The sequence below is a fragment of the Schistocerca piceifrons genome, chromosome 8 (genome assembly GCF_021461385.2).
Source record: "Schistocerca piceifrons isolate TAMUIC-IGC-003096 chromosome 8, iqSchPice1.1, whole genome shotgun sequence".
Taxonomy (NCBI): domain Eukaryota; kingdom Metazoa; phylum Arthropoda; class Insecta; order Orthoptera; family Acrididae; genus Schistocerca; species Schistocerca piceifrons.
The window spans coordinates 443,470,478-443,486,865 of NC_060145.1; the positions used below are offsets into that span (position 1 = coordinate 443,470,478).

At 41.2% G+C, this 16,388-nt stretch overlaps 1 protein-coding gene across 1 annotated transcript in view; it reads right to left on the reverse strand.

Moving 5' to 3' along the window:
• Positions 1-11,383: 11,383 nt before the first annotated feature.
• Positions 11,384-16,388, reverse strand: part of LOC124712431 (aminopeptidase N-like) — a 62,476-nt gene continuing 57,471 nt past the window's right edge. The window contains exon 8 of the mRNA XM_047242725.1: positions 11,384-11,399. Within this exon, the coding sequence (XP_047098681.1) occupies positions 11,384-11,399 (16 nt within the window). The remainder of the gene's footprint in view (positions 11,400-16,388) is intronic.

Below are 16,388 nucleotides of genomic sequence, written 5' to 3' on the forward strand. Positions count from 1 at the left end.
GTTTCCAATTAGATGACGCCAAGGCTTCCTCCTCGAAGGATTCCATGTACAAATTCGCGACCACCGGCGAGAGTGGGCTGCCCATTGCGACTCCATCCGTTTGCTCATAGTATTCCCCATTAAACAGAAAATACATTGAGGTCAAGACATGCCTAAAGTGTCAAATTTCTTCCCAATACGCTCGACTGACTCTCGTAGAGGCACCCTGGTGAATAGTGAAACCACGTCGAAACTCACTACGATATCATTGTCTTTCAGTCTGAAGTTGTCGAGACGTTTCACGAAATCCACGGAATTACGGATATGGTGAGGGCATTTACCTACATAGGGGCCAAGTAATTCAGCCAGATATTTTGCCAGCAAGTAAGTAGGTGCCCTAATGTTGCTGACAATCGGGCGCATAGGTACCCTCTCTTAGTGGACCTTAAGGAGTCCATAAAGTCTTGGTGGTACAGGTCCTTGAGGTGACAGTTTCTTGCCGTCCCCCTCTGGTAGATCCGCGACCTTGAGTAGAGCCCTGGTCTTGTTCTCCACCTTCTCCGTGGGGTCAGCGTTGATCTTCCTATAGGAGTCGTCTACATCTACATCTACATTTATACTCCGCAAGCCACCCAACGGTGTGTGGCGGAGGGCACTTTACGTGCCACTGTCATTACCTCCCTTTCCTGTTCCAGTCGCGTATGGTTCGAGGGAAGAACGACTGTCTGAAAGCCTCCGTGCTCGCTCTAATCTCTCTAATTTTACATTCGTGATCTCCTCGGGAGGTATAAGTAGGGGGAAGCAATATATTCGATAACTCGTCCAGAAACGCACCCTCTCGAAACCTGGCGAGCAAGCTACACCGCGATGCAGAGCGCCTCTCTTGCAGAGTCTGCCACTTGAGTTTATTAAACATCTCCGTAACGCTATCACGGTTACCAAATAACCCTGTGACGAAACGCGCCGCTCTTCTTTGGATCTTCTCTATCTCCTCCGTCAAACCGATCTGGTACGGATCCCACACTGATGAGCAATACTCAAGTATAGGTCGAACGAGTGTTTTGTAAGCCACCTCCTTTGTTGATGGACTACATTTTCTAAGCACTCTCCCAATGAATCTCAACCTGGTACCCGCCTTACCAACAATTAATTTTATATGATCATTCCACTTCAAATCGTTCCGCACGCATACTCCCAGATATTTTACAGAAGTAACTGCTACCAGTGTTTGTTCCGCTATCATATAATCATACAATAAAGGATCCTTCTTTCTATGTATTCGCAATACATTACATTTGTCTATGTTAAGGGTCAGTTGCCACTCCCTGCACCAAGTGCCTATCCGCTGCAGATCTTCCTGCATTTCGCTACAATTTTCTAATGCTGCAACTTCTCTGTATACTACAGCATCATCCGCGAAAAGCCGCATGGAACTTCCGACACTATCTACTAGGTCATTTATATATATTGTGAAAAGCAATGGTCCCATAACACTCCCCTGTGGCACGCCAGAGGTTACTTTAACGTCTGTAGACGTCTCTCCATTGATAACAACATGATGTGTTCTGTTTGCTAAAAACTCTTCAATCCAGCCACACAGCTGGTCTGATATTCCGTAGGCTCTTACTTTGTTTACCAGGCGACAGTGCGGAACTGTATCGAACGCCTTTCGGAAGTCAAGAAAAATAGCATCTACCTGGGAGCCTGTATCTAATATTTTCTGGGCCTCATGAACAAATAAAGCGAGTTGGGTCTCACACGATCGCTGTTTCCGGAATCCATGTTGATTCCTACATAGTAGATTCTGGGTTTCCAAAAACGACATGACACTCGAGCAAAAAACATGTTCTAAAATTCTACAACAGATCGACGTCAGAGATATAGGTCTATAGTGTTGCGCATCTGCTTGACGACCCTTCTTGAAGACTGGGACTATCTGTGCTCTTTTCCAATCATTTGGAACCCTCCGTTCCTCTAGAGACTTGCGGTACACGGCTGTTAGAAGGGGGGCAAGTTCTTTCGCGTACTCTGTGTAGAATCGAACTGGTATCCCGTCAGGTCCAGTGGACTTTCCTCTATTGAGTGATTCCAGTTGCTTTTCTATTCCTTGGACACTTATTTCGATGTCAGCCATTTTTTCGTTTGTGCGAGGATTTAGAGAAGGAACTGCAGTGCGGTCTTCCTCTGTGAAACAGCTTTGGAAAAAGGTGTTTAGTATTTCAGCTTTACGCGTGTCATCCTCTGTTTCAATGCCATCATCATCTGTCTGGATATGCTGTTTCGAGCCACTTACTGATTTAACGTAAGACCAGAACTTCCTAGGATTTTCTGTCAAGTCAGTACATAGAATTTTACTTTCGAATTCACTGAACGCTTCACGCATAGCCCTCCTTACGCTAACTTTGACATCGTTTAGCTTCTGTTTGTCTGAGAGGTTTTGGCTGCGTTTAAACTTGGAGTGAAGCTCTCTTTGCTTTCGCAGTAGTTTCCTAACTTTATTGTTGTACCACGGTGGGTTTTTCCCGTCCCTCACAGTTTTACTAGGCACGTACCTGTCTAAAACGCATTTTACGATTGCCTTGAACTTTTTCCATAAACACTCAACATTGTCAGTGCCGGAACAGAAATTTTCGTTTTGATCTGTTAGGTAGTCTGAAATCTGCCTTCTATTACTCTTGCTAAACAGATAAACCTTCCTCCCTTTTTTTATATTCCTATTAACTTCCATATTCAGGGATGCTGCAACGGCCTTATGATCACTGATTCCCTGTTCTGTACATACAGAGTCGAAAAGTTCGGGTCTGTTTGTTATCAGTAGGTCCAAGATTTGGTTAATCTATATTCAAGCGACATGGGGGTTAAGGAATTACCGAAATGGTAGCAAGAGAAATTCGACTACTGCACATTGATATTTCCAAGATCTGCACACATCTAGCAGGCGCTGCATCTTCTCAATGTAGTCCTTACGGAAAAGAACAACAGTGGCACTGCCTTTGTCAGCAGGTAAGATAACAATCTCAGAGCACTCTCTTAGGTCCCGACTGGCCGCCCTCTCTCTACTGGTAATGTTAGTCTTCGTAGGTTTAGTTCTGGTCAGAGCCCGGCAGGTTTCCCGACGCACTTCTTCTGCTGCTTCAGGTGGTAATCGCGCTGCAACCTGTTCCACTGCACTGACGATGTCCGTGACCGGCGTGAACCTAGGGGTGGGAGCAAAGTTGAGTCCCTTCTCCAGAACCTAAACCACATCAAGAGACAGCTCCATGTCAGTGAGATTGATGATCGTCTTGCATGGTGCCTCCAGCGATGGTTTATCCGAGAGACGTGAGAATTTTGAAATCTGACGTCCAGTGGCCTTTTTATATGCAGAATCGCCAATCCACCCAGTCCCAGGTCCACGAGTTAAGCTGATTGGCCATTTTACGATGAAATTTAAATAGTTCCTGGGAGTTGTGTTCTAGGCTGCGGCGAGTAAAGTGCACCCTCTCAAGTACTAAGGCTGCTGCATAATGGATGTGATGTGTGACCTAAGCAAATTTCCGCACAATCTGCTCGGTACAACATCTCTTCAGGAATGCAAGAGCACTCAGCAAACGGCATCTTCGGTGGCGCAGCTTGTCGAGTTTCTTCATGCTGCGATACATCTCCTCCCCGTAAAGGTATATGATGTGATTCAAAAATGGCTCTGAGCACTATGGGACTTAACTTCTGAGGTCATCAGTCCCCTTGAACTTAGAGCTACTTAAACCTAATTAACCTAAGGACATCACATACATCAATGCCCGAGGCAGGATTCGAACCTACGACCGTAGCGGTCGCGCGGTGATGTGATTCTTCAGTTTCTCCAGGCGTATTTGTTGCTCGAACAGTCCACGGGTATCCTGCCGGTTCATAGTGTCCAACGGGCACAATACTTTGGCGATCAGACATGTCGCCATCGTCAGATGCGCTGACTGAGCTTAATACGAATATAACTGTATAACCTAATGCCCTGTAGACTGAGTGGAAGCTGTCTGATCAAAAGAAGATAGGGACCACAGAATTTTCGTGAGAAAAGTACAGCTCAAGACTTTGGTTAATCTATATTCAAGCGACATGGGGGTTAAGGAATTACCGAAATGGTAGCAAGAGAAATTCGACTACTGCACATTGATATTTCCAAGATCTGCACACACACACACAAAAAAACCCGAACATCGCTGACGTCTTCGTTTAAAAATATCAAGAAATGCATGAAGTAGTAAACAATTGACGCTCGTACGGTGTAGCCACCGGTACAGGAAAATACAGAGTAAAAGAGGGGTTACTTCCAGAGACCGCGACTGATCCGACTTTAAGCAATGTGGTGGAAGTAACTGCGCCACAAGTTAACCAGTAAGTCAATGGTAACTCACGACCCACTGTAACAAACGGTGAATCGTGAATCGCGAGAGAATTGAAATAAAAAGTTAACACTCGCGACTTCGGCCGTGGAAGGACTCTGCCTGAATCGCAAGGTTCCTAAACTACTTACGACGCCGATCTCATTTAGATCCTAACTCACCACTCTGGCTGACACCTCAGACCTCATAACAGAGAGCGCAGCTCCCCACTGGTTCCGGGTTCAGGAATCTGCTGCCTTCCGCTGCTCCTCAGCGCCGAACGTTTCCCCTGCCTCCCTCCGGACAGAATGCCCTCCGCGCTCCTCTCTGAAACCGAGCGTTTCCGTAACTCCGCGTCTCGACAAAAACAATTCCGCCGAAAACTCGCGTCAACCAACCAGGGCCTGTGCTTATTTGTTTTACCTATCGGAAGAGGGGAAATTTTTTCACGCAAGTGCCAGAAAGATCCACGCCACATATTTTCCCTATCATCATGAATCTTTTTAGAAACGGTTTCGCTAAACGACTTTGGAGTCAATACGTTTGCAGGGGGCGTAACATACTACTTAATCAGCAAGCAGCCAACTTCCCAATGGAGCCAGTATGTTGCTCAGACAGCGCGAAGGCATTTGCACATTTTCACACTGGTGGAGAGGGTGCACAACTTGCATGTGAGTCTCGGCCATCCTGACTTCACCTCATATGAACGAATATCTGTTATTTCAAAAAGATCTAACTTGATCGTTCCTCGATCTGTTAAGAGGAGCATCAAATCGCACATCTACATCTTCATCCACATAAGAAGCCATCGTACACTGCGTGCCGGAGGGTACCCTCAACCACTATTAGTCATTTTATTTCCTATAGATCTCATAATTAAATTTTACTCCAGACATTTGAGTCTAATTTTTATCTACGATAATGATGGAATCTAAAGAAATGAATTAAAATTTGTGTCACAGCCAGGCCTTGAACCCAGGTTTATCTTGTTTACTAGAAAGAAATGCTAGGCATTACACCCCTGCAGCACTATGTCGGGCAGTGCTGCACGGACTACCCAAGTGGAATACCTTTCCTGTTCCACCCGCAAATGGAGCGATGGATAAACGACTGTCTGCAAGCCTCCGAAAGAGCCCTAATTTCTCTAATCTTATCTTCGTGGTCTTTACGCGTAGTTTATGTTGGCGGCAGCAGAATCATTTGTCAGTCAGCTTCAAATGGAGGTTCTCTAAATTGACTCAATAGCGTTTCTGGAAAAGAACATTGCCTGCCCTCCAGGATTTCCCATTTGAGTTCCCAAAGCGTCTCCGTAATATTTATATATTGTTTGTTTCTGCTTGTAATAAATAAACAGCCTGCCTCTGAATTGTTTCGATGTTTTCCTTCAATTCGACCACATATGAATCGCAAACACTCTAGCAATCTTCAAGAATAGGTTCCATCAGCTTCCTATATCCACTTTCCTTTACAGGTGAACCACTCTTTTCTAAAATTTTCCAAGTAAACCGAAGTCGACCATTGCATATCTAAATTTTATTCAAAGGAGCTAATTGTCAGACTGGCTGCAACTGTTTGTGTTATATTCACACTGTAATTACTGGTGCGAATCAATATTAACTAATTTTGAATCTCATCGCACGGATGTCTCGTTCAAAGGGCAAGCAGCGTCGTCCTATGTTGCTTTTATAGATCTATGTTTTTGTCGTCTGTTGCCAGACTGGAATTTCACGTTAGTTAGGTTTGGAAGGAATTAGCAGATCATAAACATGTAAAAATAAAGAAGACAATGGCACACTTCTTTCTGTGTGGTTAGTGATATTAATAAACATTTAGGAAGTGGCAAAATCCAATGGACAGTTTAGAAAAGCATAAAGAAATGAGAAGTATCTGACAGATCTGTCTCAACATTGTGAAGAGAAGAGAATTGGAACTTGTGAAATGTCATAATACAGCTGGATGCTGAAGATTGTATGGGTAGGTCAGGCAACAAATGAAGAAATAATACATCAAATCACGGAGAAAATAACTTTATGGTGTAATGTAACTTGAGGGAACTGTTTATTAGGAAATACTCTGAGCAATCATGTATTAGATACATTGATAGTGGAGGTAACCTTGAACGCTGAATATAATAGAGGGGGTTGCATTAGCTATGCAGATATAGAGGGGCTTGAACAAGATGGCTTACCTTGGAGAGCAGGATAAAACCAGTGTATGGACTGGCTTACCTTGGGGAGCAGGATAAAACCAGTGTATGGACTGAAGGGAATGATACTTTAATCATTTCCATTAAATCTTTGTTCCCTCACGTCTGTTTCTAATTCCCTTCCTTTGTTTTCCTGCTCCTTGAATTTCATGAAGTTTGGATGCTTGCGTTCTTCTGACTATCACTTAGTAACAAGATGGAGCCAAAAAAAAACCTGTTAATAAAATGACAAGTCTTAATATGTAGAACCCCTCATGGGAAATCATGCAGCACTGAACTGCGAGATGCTTTCTGAAACGTACCAGTATTTGACGTTAGGATAAGTATGACATGAAGAGTCGACCTCAGGTGCCATGCAACCAAATTTACAGGTTTATATAAATTTTGTAACGTTCTTTTTTCATTTATTTAATCATTTTAAAACACAATATATTATACTGTCATTAATTTCAATTTTATCGAATACAAAAACACCCTTGTTCTGGTTCTGTCGTTACTAATCGATACTTGAACGTAAATCACAAACAACTCTCATTTCGTAGTTCCAAAATACTTTTCACAAGAACTGAACCTAACTTTTCGTTTGTAGTTATTTAAAGAACTCATATACATGTTAACATCTCCCAGATAATAAATCTCATGACATAAGCGACTTTGTAAAACGCAGTGTTAGCGGACATATTTTGAGAATTTTAGTACTAAAAACTAAGAACACAGTAAAACTTAACGTTGCAGAGTGGGAGGAGAGAATTAATACTTAAATTTCCACTCTCAGTTTGTAATACTTTTATGGACTTCTTTTCTGGAAGCAATACAGATATTTGTAAGTCCAAATTAACATCAAAATCACATAGTGCTTTATAATTAATAGTACACACTAACCAACTTATTTCTGCGTAATTTTTATTCTGAACAAGAAGTTTAAACGGTACATGCTTAAATCTAGAGAAAGAAGCCAGAGAAGATTATAATCTAAATTTCTAAGATGCTTAGATGTTTAACAAAAATGGGCACCACTGCTGAATATTTGACAACCACTGCTTTCAACAGTTACGTCAGCAGTATACAATTATTTCACACATATACAAATTTACAAACTTTAGTTTATGGTCTAGCAGAGATTTGTGTGCACTGCTTGGAGGTACTGTATTGTTAGTTTCTGTATTTTTCTGATTCATGAGGGTTTTGTTGGGTATTTCCAGGGAAATGCACATTTTCGGTATCTTTTCCCATAATTTATTTAGATACGGAGCAAAATTAGTGCTTACAAATATGAGAACAGAAAGTGCTCGCTGTTGTGTGTCTTTAGTCTGAAGACGGCCACTGGCTGGCCGGAATCAGTTATGGCATCCTAAGAGGCTCGTGTGGTTGTGTCACAGATAACGTAAAAAATGAAAAGAAACTTGTTTTCTCCAAATAGTAAGTAGCTGCGCTGGATGTGTTAATTTACAGCGCAAACATGATGAAAAATAAAAGAAAAGAAAAGGAAATAGATGATGAGTAGCAGAGTTCAAATCAAGAAGTAACACAGATAAACACAAACAAGTGGGAAAAAATTACAGATAGGATTACGAAAAGGAGACTGATAGTCTGCAAGCACTCCCTAAGGAAGAGTCCTAGCAAAGGTGTCTGAAATGGGAAACAAGAAGGGGGTACTTGCTCCTCCCTCCGCCTATCTCGCAATCTGGAGTACCGAGTATTTATTCATTACAAAATTCTCATATACTTCTGGAAGTGATTTCCCACGATTCTGGTGGATCACGTGTTCAGCCAATTGTACCAATTGTGCCACTCCGTGGTTCCCTGCACTGAGGCAATACAAGGACTTTAGCAATTGCTGTATAGCCTGTGTTTGTTTGGTCGTCACAATGTAGATTTTAGTTGACTTAAGAATTTTATGCCCCTCCCCCAATCCAGATAAATTTCTATGCACGTCTATGAGTCCTATTAGACAAAAAAGAAAAATGGTATACATTAAAACTTAAAAGATAAACCCCGACTGACTTACTGGAGTACATGGGCATCTTGAAATAATTGTATAAGTAATCGAGAAATTGGAGAGACAACAGTCAATATGTGAGAAAGTTTCTTGAATGAAACTGTTCCTACGAATCACGGAAGGAAAAGAGGAAATCAAAAACTGGAGAGCTGAAGGAGTGTTAGTGTAGAACTGTCAGAGTGGCTTAAGTGTGATCCTATGTTCGTCTGTAAAGGGCCAAAGAAGAAAAGAAACTGAACACTAAATGTTAACTTCTGTGTTTCCTTAACACATTTTTCTTCTCCTTTGTTCTACTAACTGTTACAAACTTTAAAGGGATATAGTTTTTCAATAAGAATTTTTTGTTGCGAAACATATAAACACCTGAGGGTTTCCCCCACTGGGCGACTACTCTACCCCCTATCTCCAAACTTTAAATCGTGCTTCTCGAGTTAGGGAACCTAGTAGAGCGGAGCTAACACGATGCTCCCGACGGCAGCCAGCAGGAGGTGCAGGGTCGTGGAGACGGCTGCCGGTGACTGCGCTGTCGAGCCAGGCCCCCACCTCTGGCACGTGGGCCACCTGCTGCTCCGCCTTGCTGATGGCACTCTGGACGGTGGCGTTCACTGACTGCAGCTCTGGCACACTGGACAGGGCCCTCAGCTGGAACAAGAAACACAGGGAGGTCACACGTCTGTCTGTCTGGAGATTCTCGGTTATACGGTGCGTTGTGAGCCAATCATTCCTCTTTGTTGCGGAGTAGGTGTACACACGTGTGAAGATTATGTCATACATCATAATTCTAATCCAGCCCCAAAGGAGACACATTTGTTTTCTTTACATTTCTCTTAAATTTCAAAGGCCGAGCTAACTAATTCTCTGTATTTCCATTTCCTTGCTGCTGTGATCTCAGTCCGATCACTGGTTTCGTGCAGCTCTCCACATTAATCTATATTGTGCAAAACTTCTCCGTACTCAGTTAATCACTCTGACCCTCATCCACATGAAACTGCTCTGTGTGTCTGTATAACTTTTAATCCACCACCCTTCACTCCATTACCAAACAGACGATTCATTGACCCATCAGGATGTGTCCTGCCATCCGATCCCTTCATCGAATCCAGTTTGTCGTAAATTTCTCTTGTCCCAATTCCGTGCAGTACCTCCTCTCTAATTATTCGAGACATCCATCTTATTTTCAACATTCTCTGGTAGCACCACATTTCGAAAGCGTTCTTTTTGGCTGCACTATTTATTGTCCAACTTTCAATTCTGTACAAGGCTGCTGTCTGGACAACTACCTTCAGAAACGACTTTCTAATACTTATATTCGATGTGTGTGTGTTTTTCAGAGAGAATATTCCTGCTATTGCTACCTACATCAGCCATCGTCAGTTACGTTGGTGCACAAATAGCAAAACTCGACTACTACTTTCAGAGTCTCATTTCTTTCTATTGTTTCCTCTGCAAGACCTGATTTAATCCGATTGCACTCAATTGACTTTTGTTTTACTTTGTTGATGTTCAAAGTACAATCTCTTTTCTAGTCAACTGTATTCTCTGACAGGATTACAACTTCATCTGCAAACACAAAATCTTTATTTCTTTTCTCAGACTTTACTTCTGTTATCAAATTTCTTCTTGGTTTCTTTTTCTGCTGCCTCAGTGCATTCTCGACTAATGATTCCCTCTTATGTCATTCGACCCTTATAACTGGTTTGTGTACAAGTTGTAGATAATTTTTTAATCCTTACATATAGATAATTTTTAATCCTTATATATTTCCCTGTCACTGCCAGAATTTCAAAGAGTATATTCTAGTCATCATCGTCGAAAGATTTCTGTAAATCTCCATACACCACAAAACATAGATTTCCTTTTCGTGATTGTATCTTTCAAGAAAAGCCATAGTCAGTATGGCTCTATGCATTCCTACATTAGTCCTCGAGGTGAGATACGATAAGCCAAGTGCCAGAAAATTAAAATAATATTTCTCTCCAGCTGAAGCTTATATTCCTCGAGGTCATCTTCCAGAAGTTTTTCCATTCCACTGTAAATAATTCGTGTCCATATCTTGCAGCCACGACTTATTAAACTGATAGGTGGATTCACACCATCCACTTTCTAGGAATGCCACTCCAGCAAGGTACGCAATAGAGTCCAATGGAGCTTGGAAAGCAGCTCACACATGAAAAGCTTTATTCCCTGTGAGTTACAACGTCATTAGGGGTAGAGCTTAATATCGGACTCGGGGGGGGGGGGGGGGGATGTTCGATATCCTCGTTTTTTTCTCAAGCAGTTTAAGGAACTGTAGAAAACCTAATTTGGAATGACCAAGTAGAGATTTGAACACTAACATAAAATGTCGTGTGGAGAGATTGCATGCCTTGCGGGGCATGCTGACGTGTACTGGCGCCTCTCCGATCCGTTCCGACCGAGTACCATACAACGAGTACATGTACTTTATTTGTTTTACATCCCAGTTGGACTCCTACTTATTGGCTGTCACAGTTACATGATCATATCTGTTCTGGTTGTTGAGACTATGACTTCACTGTGTGCGTTTTGTCTTTTAACTGGTATGGGTTCCACGCCTCCATCTAAAACATGTGAAATACGTGGCGGGATGGTTACTTCCAAATAAATGTCCACAGCTGATCTCAATCCCCACTTTTGGCCACCCTGTCCATCTGAACTTTATCTAACTATTTTAATGTTTTTCATCTCTAAATATCATTTAGTCCTTCTCTTCTTTAATATAAGACATGTAACCTCACCTGATTCAGTTGTTCGTTTGTCACCACTTTCCCAGCGAGTCCACTGATGATCTTCTGCAAAACGCTGGGCCTGGAAAGCAGAATATTATGTTATGACGCGTCTGAAATGGAATATTATATTATTAATCCGACACGTCTACACAACCATGTGAAGATGTGAAAGAATGGAGGAATTACTTTGTAGTTTCAAATAGCTTGCAAAGTCTTTGGATGAATGCTACGAATCTTACGAAATCGTATTAGACACCCTCTTTGCTACATCAGGAAATGTATCGAAGAATGGACACAACATGTGTGTAATTTCTGTCAGAGAAAGTAAACTTAAAGAACTGAACGGTTTCAAAACACTTTAGATGGGAGTGGACAACATTTTAGGCAGTTTCGGTGAGGCAGACAACACAAGTTACTGTGAACGGGAATCGTCAGGGAAGCTCTAAACACACCCACAGCTCTGACAGAGAGCGGTTGCACACACTCCATTCTTTGTTGGAGGAAATAATTTACTTACAAAATAAAAGCTTTATTTATACGTGTATTCGATTTGTACCGTGTTGTATCACTGATTCAACATTTTATTTCAACTTACGTTAGAATACTGGACAATATGTACACCATCCTTGGAGCATTTATTAGAGTTCGTCAAAATAGTATACAGTCATCCTTTTTTGAGAAGACAGCAGTGTTAGATGAAGTTCGCTGATGTTTAGTTAACATACTCACTGTTCGTTTTCCATGTTAGTCAATTTTATGGATCATTGTATGATTAATCATAATTACGTTGAAGATATCATTTTCCATTCATATTACTTATTCATATGTAAATATGGCTACGTGATGATGATTTACAAGGTTTCTTTTGTTTAATACAGATGTGAATTAATAATTCCTACCCACTAGCTCTACAGATCGCAAAGATATGGCATGGATGCAGTATCATTGAAAAACTTTTTTAGTTTCTTTTCCAGATTTAACTTTTCTGTCTGTCACATATTTCACATCATTGGATAAGTGATGAAAAGTTTTGTTGGTAGCATTGTGCACCTATTTTTGTCTTAAAGATGATCTTTTGGTATTGTAATTATCTACATCAGTGTTCCTTTTTACGCTGCTGTAAATTATTCACAACAGACTTTGTGAGAGAAATAAATACACTGTGAAGCTTTAGTCAAAATATTTAACTCCTCTCTCTAAAATATTCGTCAGTCAAAATGTGCTCTAAAAATAATATGAGTTGCTGGTAGCTGATCATTTTGTTTATTAAGAATGAGGTATCCCAGGCCATTATTTCGTACATAACGCACTGAAAATACGCAAAATTATCGCGAAGTAAGGGAGAGAACGCCGCAGACATGATACGTGAATTGAGGTATCAATCGTTAAAACAAAGGCATTTGTCATTACGGCAGAATCTTCCGGTGAAATTTCAATCACCAACTTTCTCATACGACTGCGAAAATATTTTGTTGGCGCCCACCTATATACGGAGAAACGACCATCACGGTAAAATAAGAGAAATTAGAGTTTACACACAAAGATTTAGGTGCTCGTTTTCTGGTGCGCCATTCGAGAGTGGAACGGAAGAGAAACAGCTTGGAGGTGGTTCGATGAACCCTCTGCCAAGCTCTTCATTCTGAATTACAGAGTAATCACGTAGATGTAGAAAATATGTTGGCTTACTGATTTTTCTCTCCCCAAGATTTGAAATAATTAAAAGTGCAAATGTGACTCCACTGAGGTGTCTTAGGACTTCAAAAATGAGTGTTTTTTGGTTTAAATTCACAGCAGTGTGGGAATCTAAAATTTTTGAAGCTCCGCCATATTACTATTTCCTCACTATATGTTACATCTGTCGTTGGTGTACTACATCTAGATGTGCTGAACTGAACATGAAAGTGAAAGAATTTGCAGATCACTCAATAACACATTTAAGAACACTCTGTACCATTTCGTCCATTGCTGTGTGTCTGGTTGGAGTAATTATAATACCAGTGTCATCTGCAAAAAGAACCAATACTGCTTGTTGTCTATTCGAGGAAAGTTCGTTTACATAGATGAGAAACAATAGTGGGCGTAAGATTGCTTGCCGGCCGCGGTGGTCTAGCGGTTCAGGCGCTCAGTCCGGAACCGCGGGACTGCTACGGTCGCAGGTTCGAATCCTGCCTCGGGCATGGATGTGTGTGATGTCCTTAGGTTAGTTAGGTTTAAGTAGTTCTAAGTCCTAGGGGACTGATGACCACAGATGTTAAGTCCCATAGTGCTCAGAGCCATTTGAACCATTTTTGAACCTAAGATTGCTTCTTATGGAACACCATACGTGATTTGTATCCAGTCAGAAGAATCTCCCTGTCAACGTTAGCTGAATTATTAAACAGAATATCCTGGATTGCTTTCATTAGATATGACATTATCTGTTGGTTGTAAATACCGTTAATTCCATAAAATATCAGTTTATCTAGAAGGGATTGTGATTCATAAAATAAAATTCCTTCTATGTGTTACAGGAAACTACTGGCGCTATTTCATTATTTAAAGGTTGTAAAATTCGGCAGATGAACGTGTAAATGGTACTGTCTATTGAGCAACATTTCTGAAATTCAAACTGGGATTGAGTGACCATAATAGCATTGCTCAGATAAGATAATGTAATAGAGTACTGTGATATCACATTTCATATAGGGTTCCTTTATATTTCTCTAATATATCTGAACCATCATTTTTCAGATGACACTATACAGTAGAGACATACCTGAACGGAGAGTAGCAGAACTGAAAGAGAGCAAGTTCAGAGGCAGGCCAAAAATGATCACCTATCAGTTCGCAGTAGCGGGGCCCCGACTCTGCAATAACCTAACGCATTATATTAGAGAACTGAGTAACATCTCCAACTCCAGAAGACACTTTATGTCATATCTACTAAATTAACAATAATGATTACCATTCTCCCTGTATGGACTCATTACCGCGATGTACATCCTTCTTTTCAACCAGATCTTCCTAGTTTTCCAGTATTCTTAGCTGGTGCAGTCTCCTCATATTTCCTTCGCCCAGAATTCGCTACATCATAAAACACCTATTTTGCACGCCTATAAATTCTTTTTATATCTGTTATTATCGTCATCATTATTACTGTTATTACTATTGCCATAATTAGTGGCAGAAGCAGCAGTAGTAGAAGTACTGTCAATATTAACTCTATTAGTTCATCGTCAGTATAAATTACTCACATTTTCACTATGGACACTCAAATCATTTTAATACAATTTGCCATACAAAAACTGTCTTAGGTGAAATAACGTAAAAAAGGTACTGCATATGTGAAACCCTGGGAGAGGCCCTGATGGCCCTAATCAGATCAGGTTAAATAAATAAATAAGAAATAAGGAAAAATAAAGAAAATGTAGAATAAACACATCTACAAAGGACAATTGTACAAGTTAACAAAGGAATTGTTCACGATTACTATTGGATGGATAGAAAAGGAAGTAAAACCATAGTGGCGTCTTTTAGGTGGACTAGATAGTCTTCAGAACTTGTGATTTACCAGAAAAAGAAAGCGACTGCTAGACAACAAAAGTGAAGGGCCCAGAAGTTCACATATTGAGAGGGTATGTGACGTCATGTGTACGATTCCAAACTCTAGTCAAATTTACAAAGAACTTGGCAGTATGAGCCAGTGTACCATTATGGAGCCTGGCTGCTTGCACACTTGAGTCAAGCAGGCCCACAACTGTTGCAGCTGGACCTCGATGACCCAGATACTGGCACTGAACTGGAGCTGACGTTCGGCAGATGGGGCTGGCAGACAGTTCATAGAGACGTGTGGACGAGCTCTGTCCTCTCGAAAACTGGCGCCAGGGTACTGCCGCACGAGAGGACGCAGGACCTCCGTGACGTAGCGTTACGCCGTCTGACTTACCCTGTACTGGCAGAGACCTCAAGTCCTACCTGATGGATCCAAACATCTTGACGCCAGGATAATACCACTTTCTGTCCCCAAAACAATTTGAAGAATGAGACTTCCATCTATCACACCCACATGCCCCACAAATACGGATACTGTACGATTCCATCAGCTGGCCAAATGGAGCCATGAGATATGGTCCCTTTCAGACACTGTCTGGAGCTGATAACGCTGTCTCATATGCGTATGCAGCAACTTCGTGTCCGTCACGATGATGACTCAGCAGCTGACTGTGTTCGCACCCTTCATATGCCTCACTGGACCTGGTAAGAAGTACACATTGCCAGCTGTTGGCAGTCTCACCTATCACAGAACATTCCAGCTGTAATCGTTTACCTACCCACCAACAGTGTCTGCATGTATGAAGTAGAACTGACATCAAACCAACTCTTTTGAGTATTTTTTTTCTTTTTTTTGTGGGTAGTGTGTATAACCATAGAGTATTAACAATTTGCGATTTTTGTTTCGAGGCAAAGGGATTTGAATGCGGAAACAAATTAAAACCTAGGAGCTTTCCAGCAGAAATTAGAGATGTATTTGTTAGGAATTAGTAGACGGGAAAAGAAAACAAAAAAATTGGGCAATGGACAGGCGGAAGAAGAAGATATGATTACGATCGTAATGGAAATGAAATTAAGGGCGGTTGGGCAACTATCCAGGAGAGTTGATAGTTGGAGGTCCAACGAAGCTCTTTCCTGGTTCTAAGAAACGAGAAGAGTGGGGCAATGTCCTCATACAACGTTGACAGACAACAGTAGATTAATCAGGACCAGCTCGTGCAAAAATTCACCACTGTGCTACAATATTGTAGCCTATAGCCATTTGAGTTATAAACATAGTAATTGTAACTAAATTTAATATATTAATTTTACCAATGTTAAACGAACAGTTTCAATAACTTTCATCAATCATGGAAGTGTGTGATGTAAACTATTGTACCCCAGGTGGACGATCCACCGTACGTCAGTACGTCAGCAGACATTCGGATTCTGGGCAGTCTGCAACTTTGCTCAAAGACAAGTCTGAGTGTCTTGGAATCTCATCCAAATTTCAACATAGGCAATCAACGTAACTAGCAACTTTCATTGCAAACTCATTGTTGAAAACCGGAAAACTAAAACAACTAACA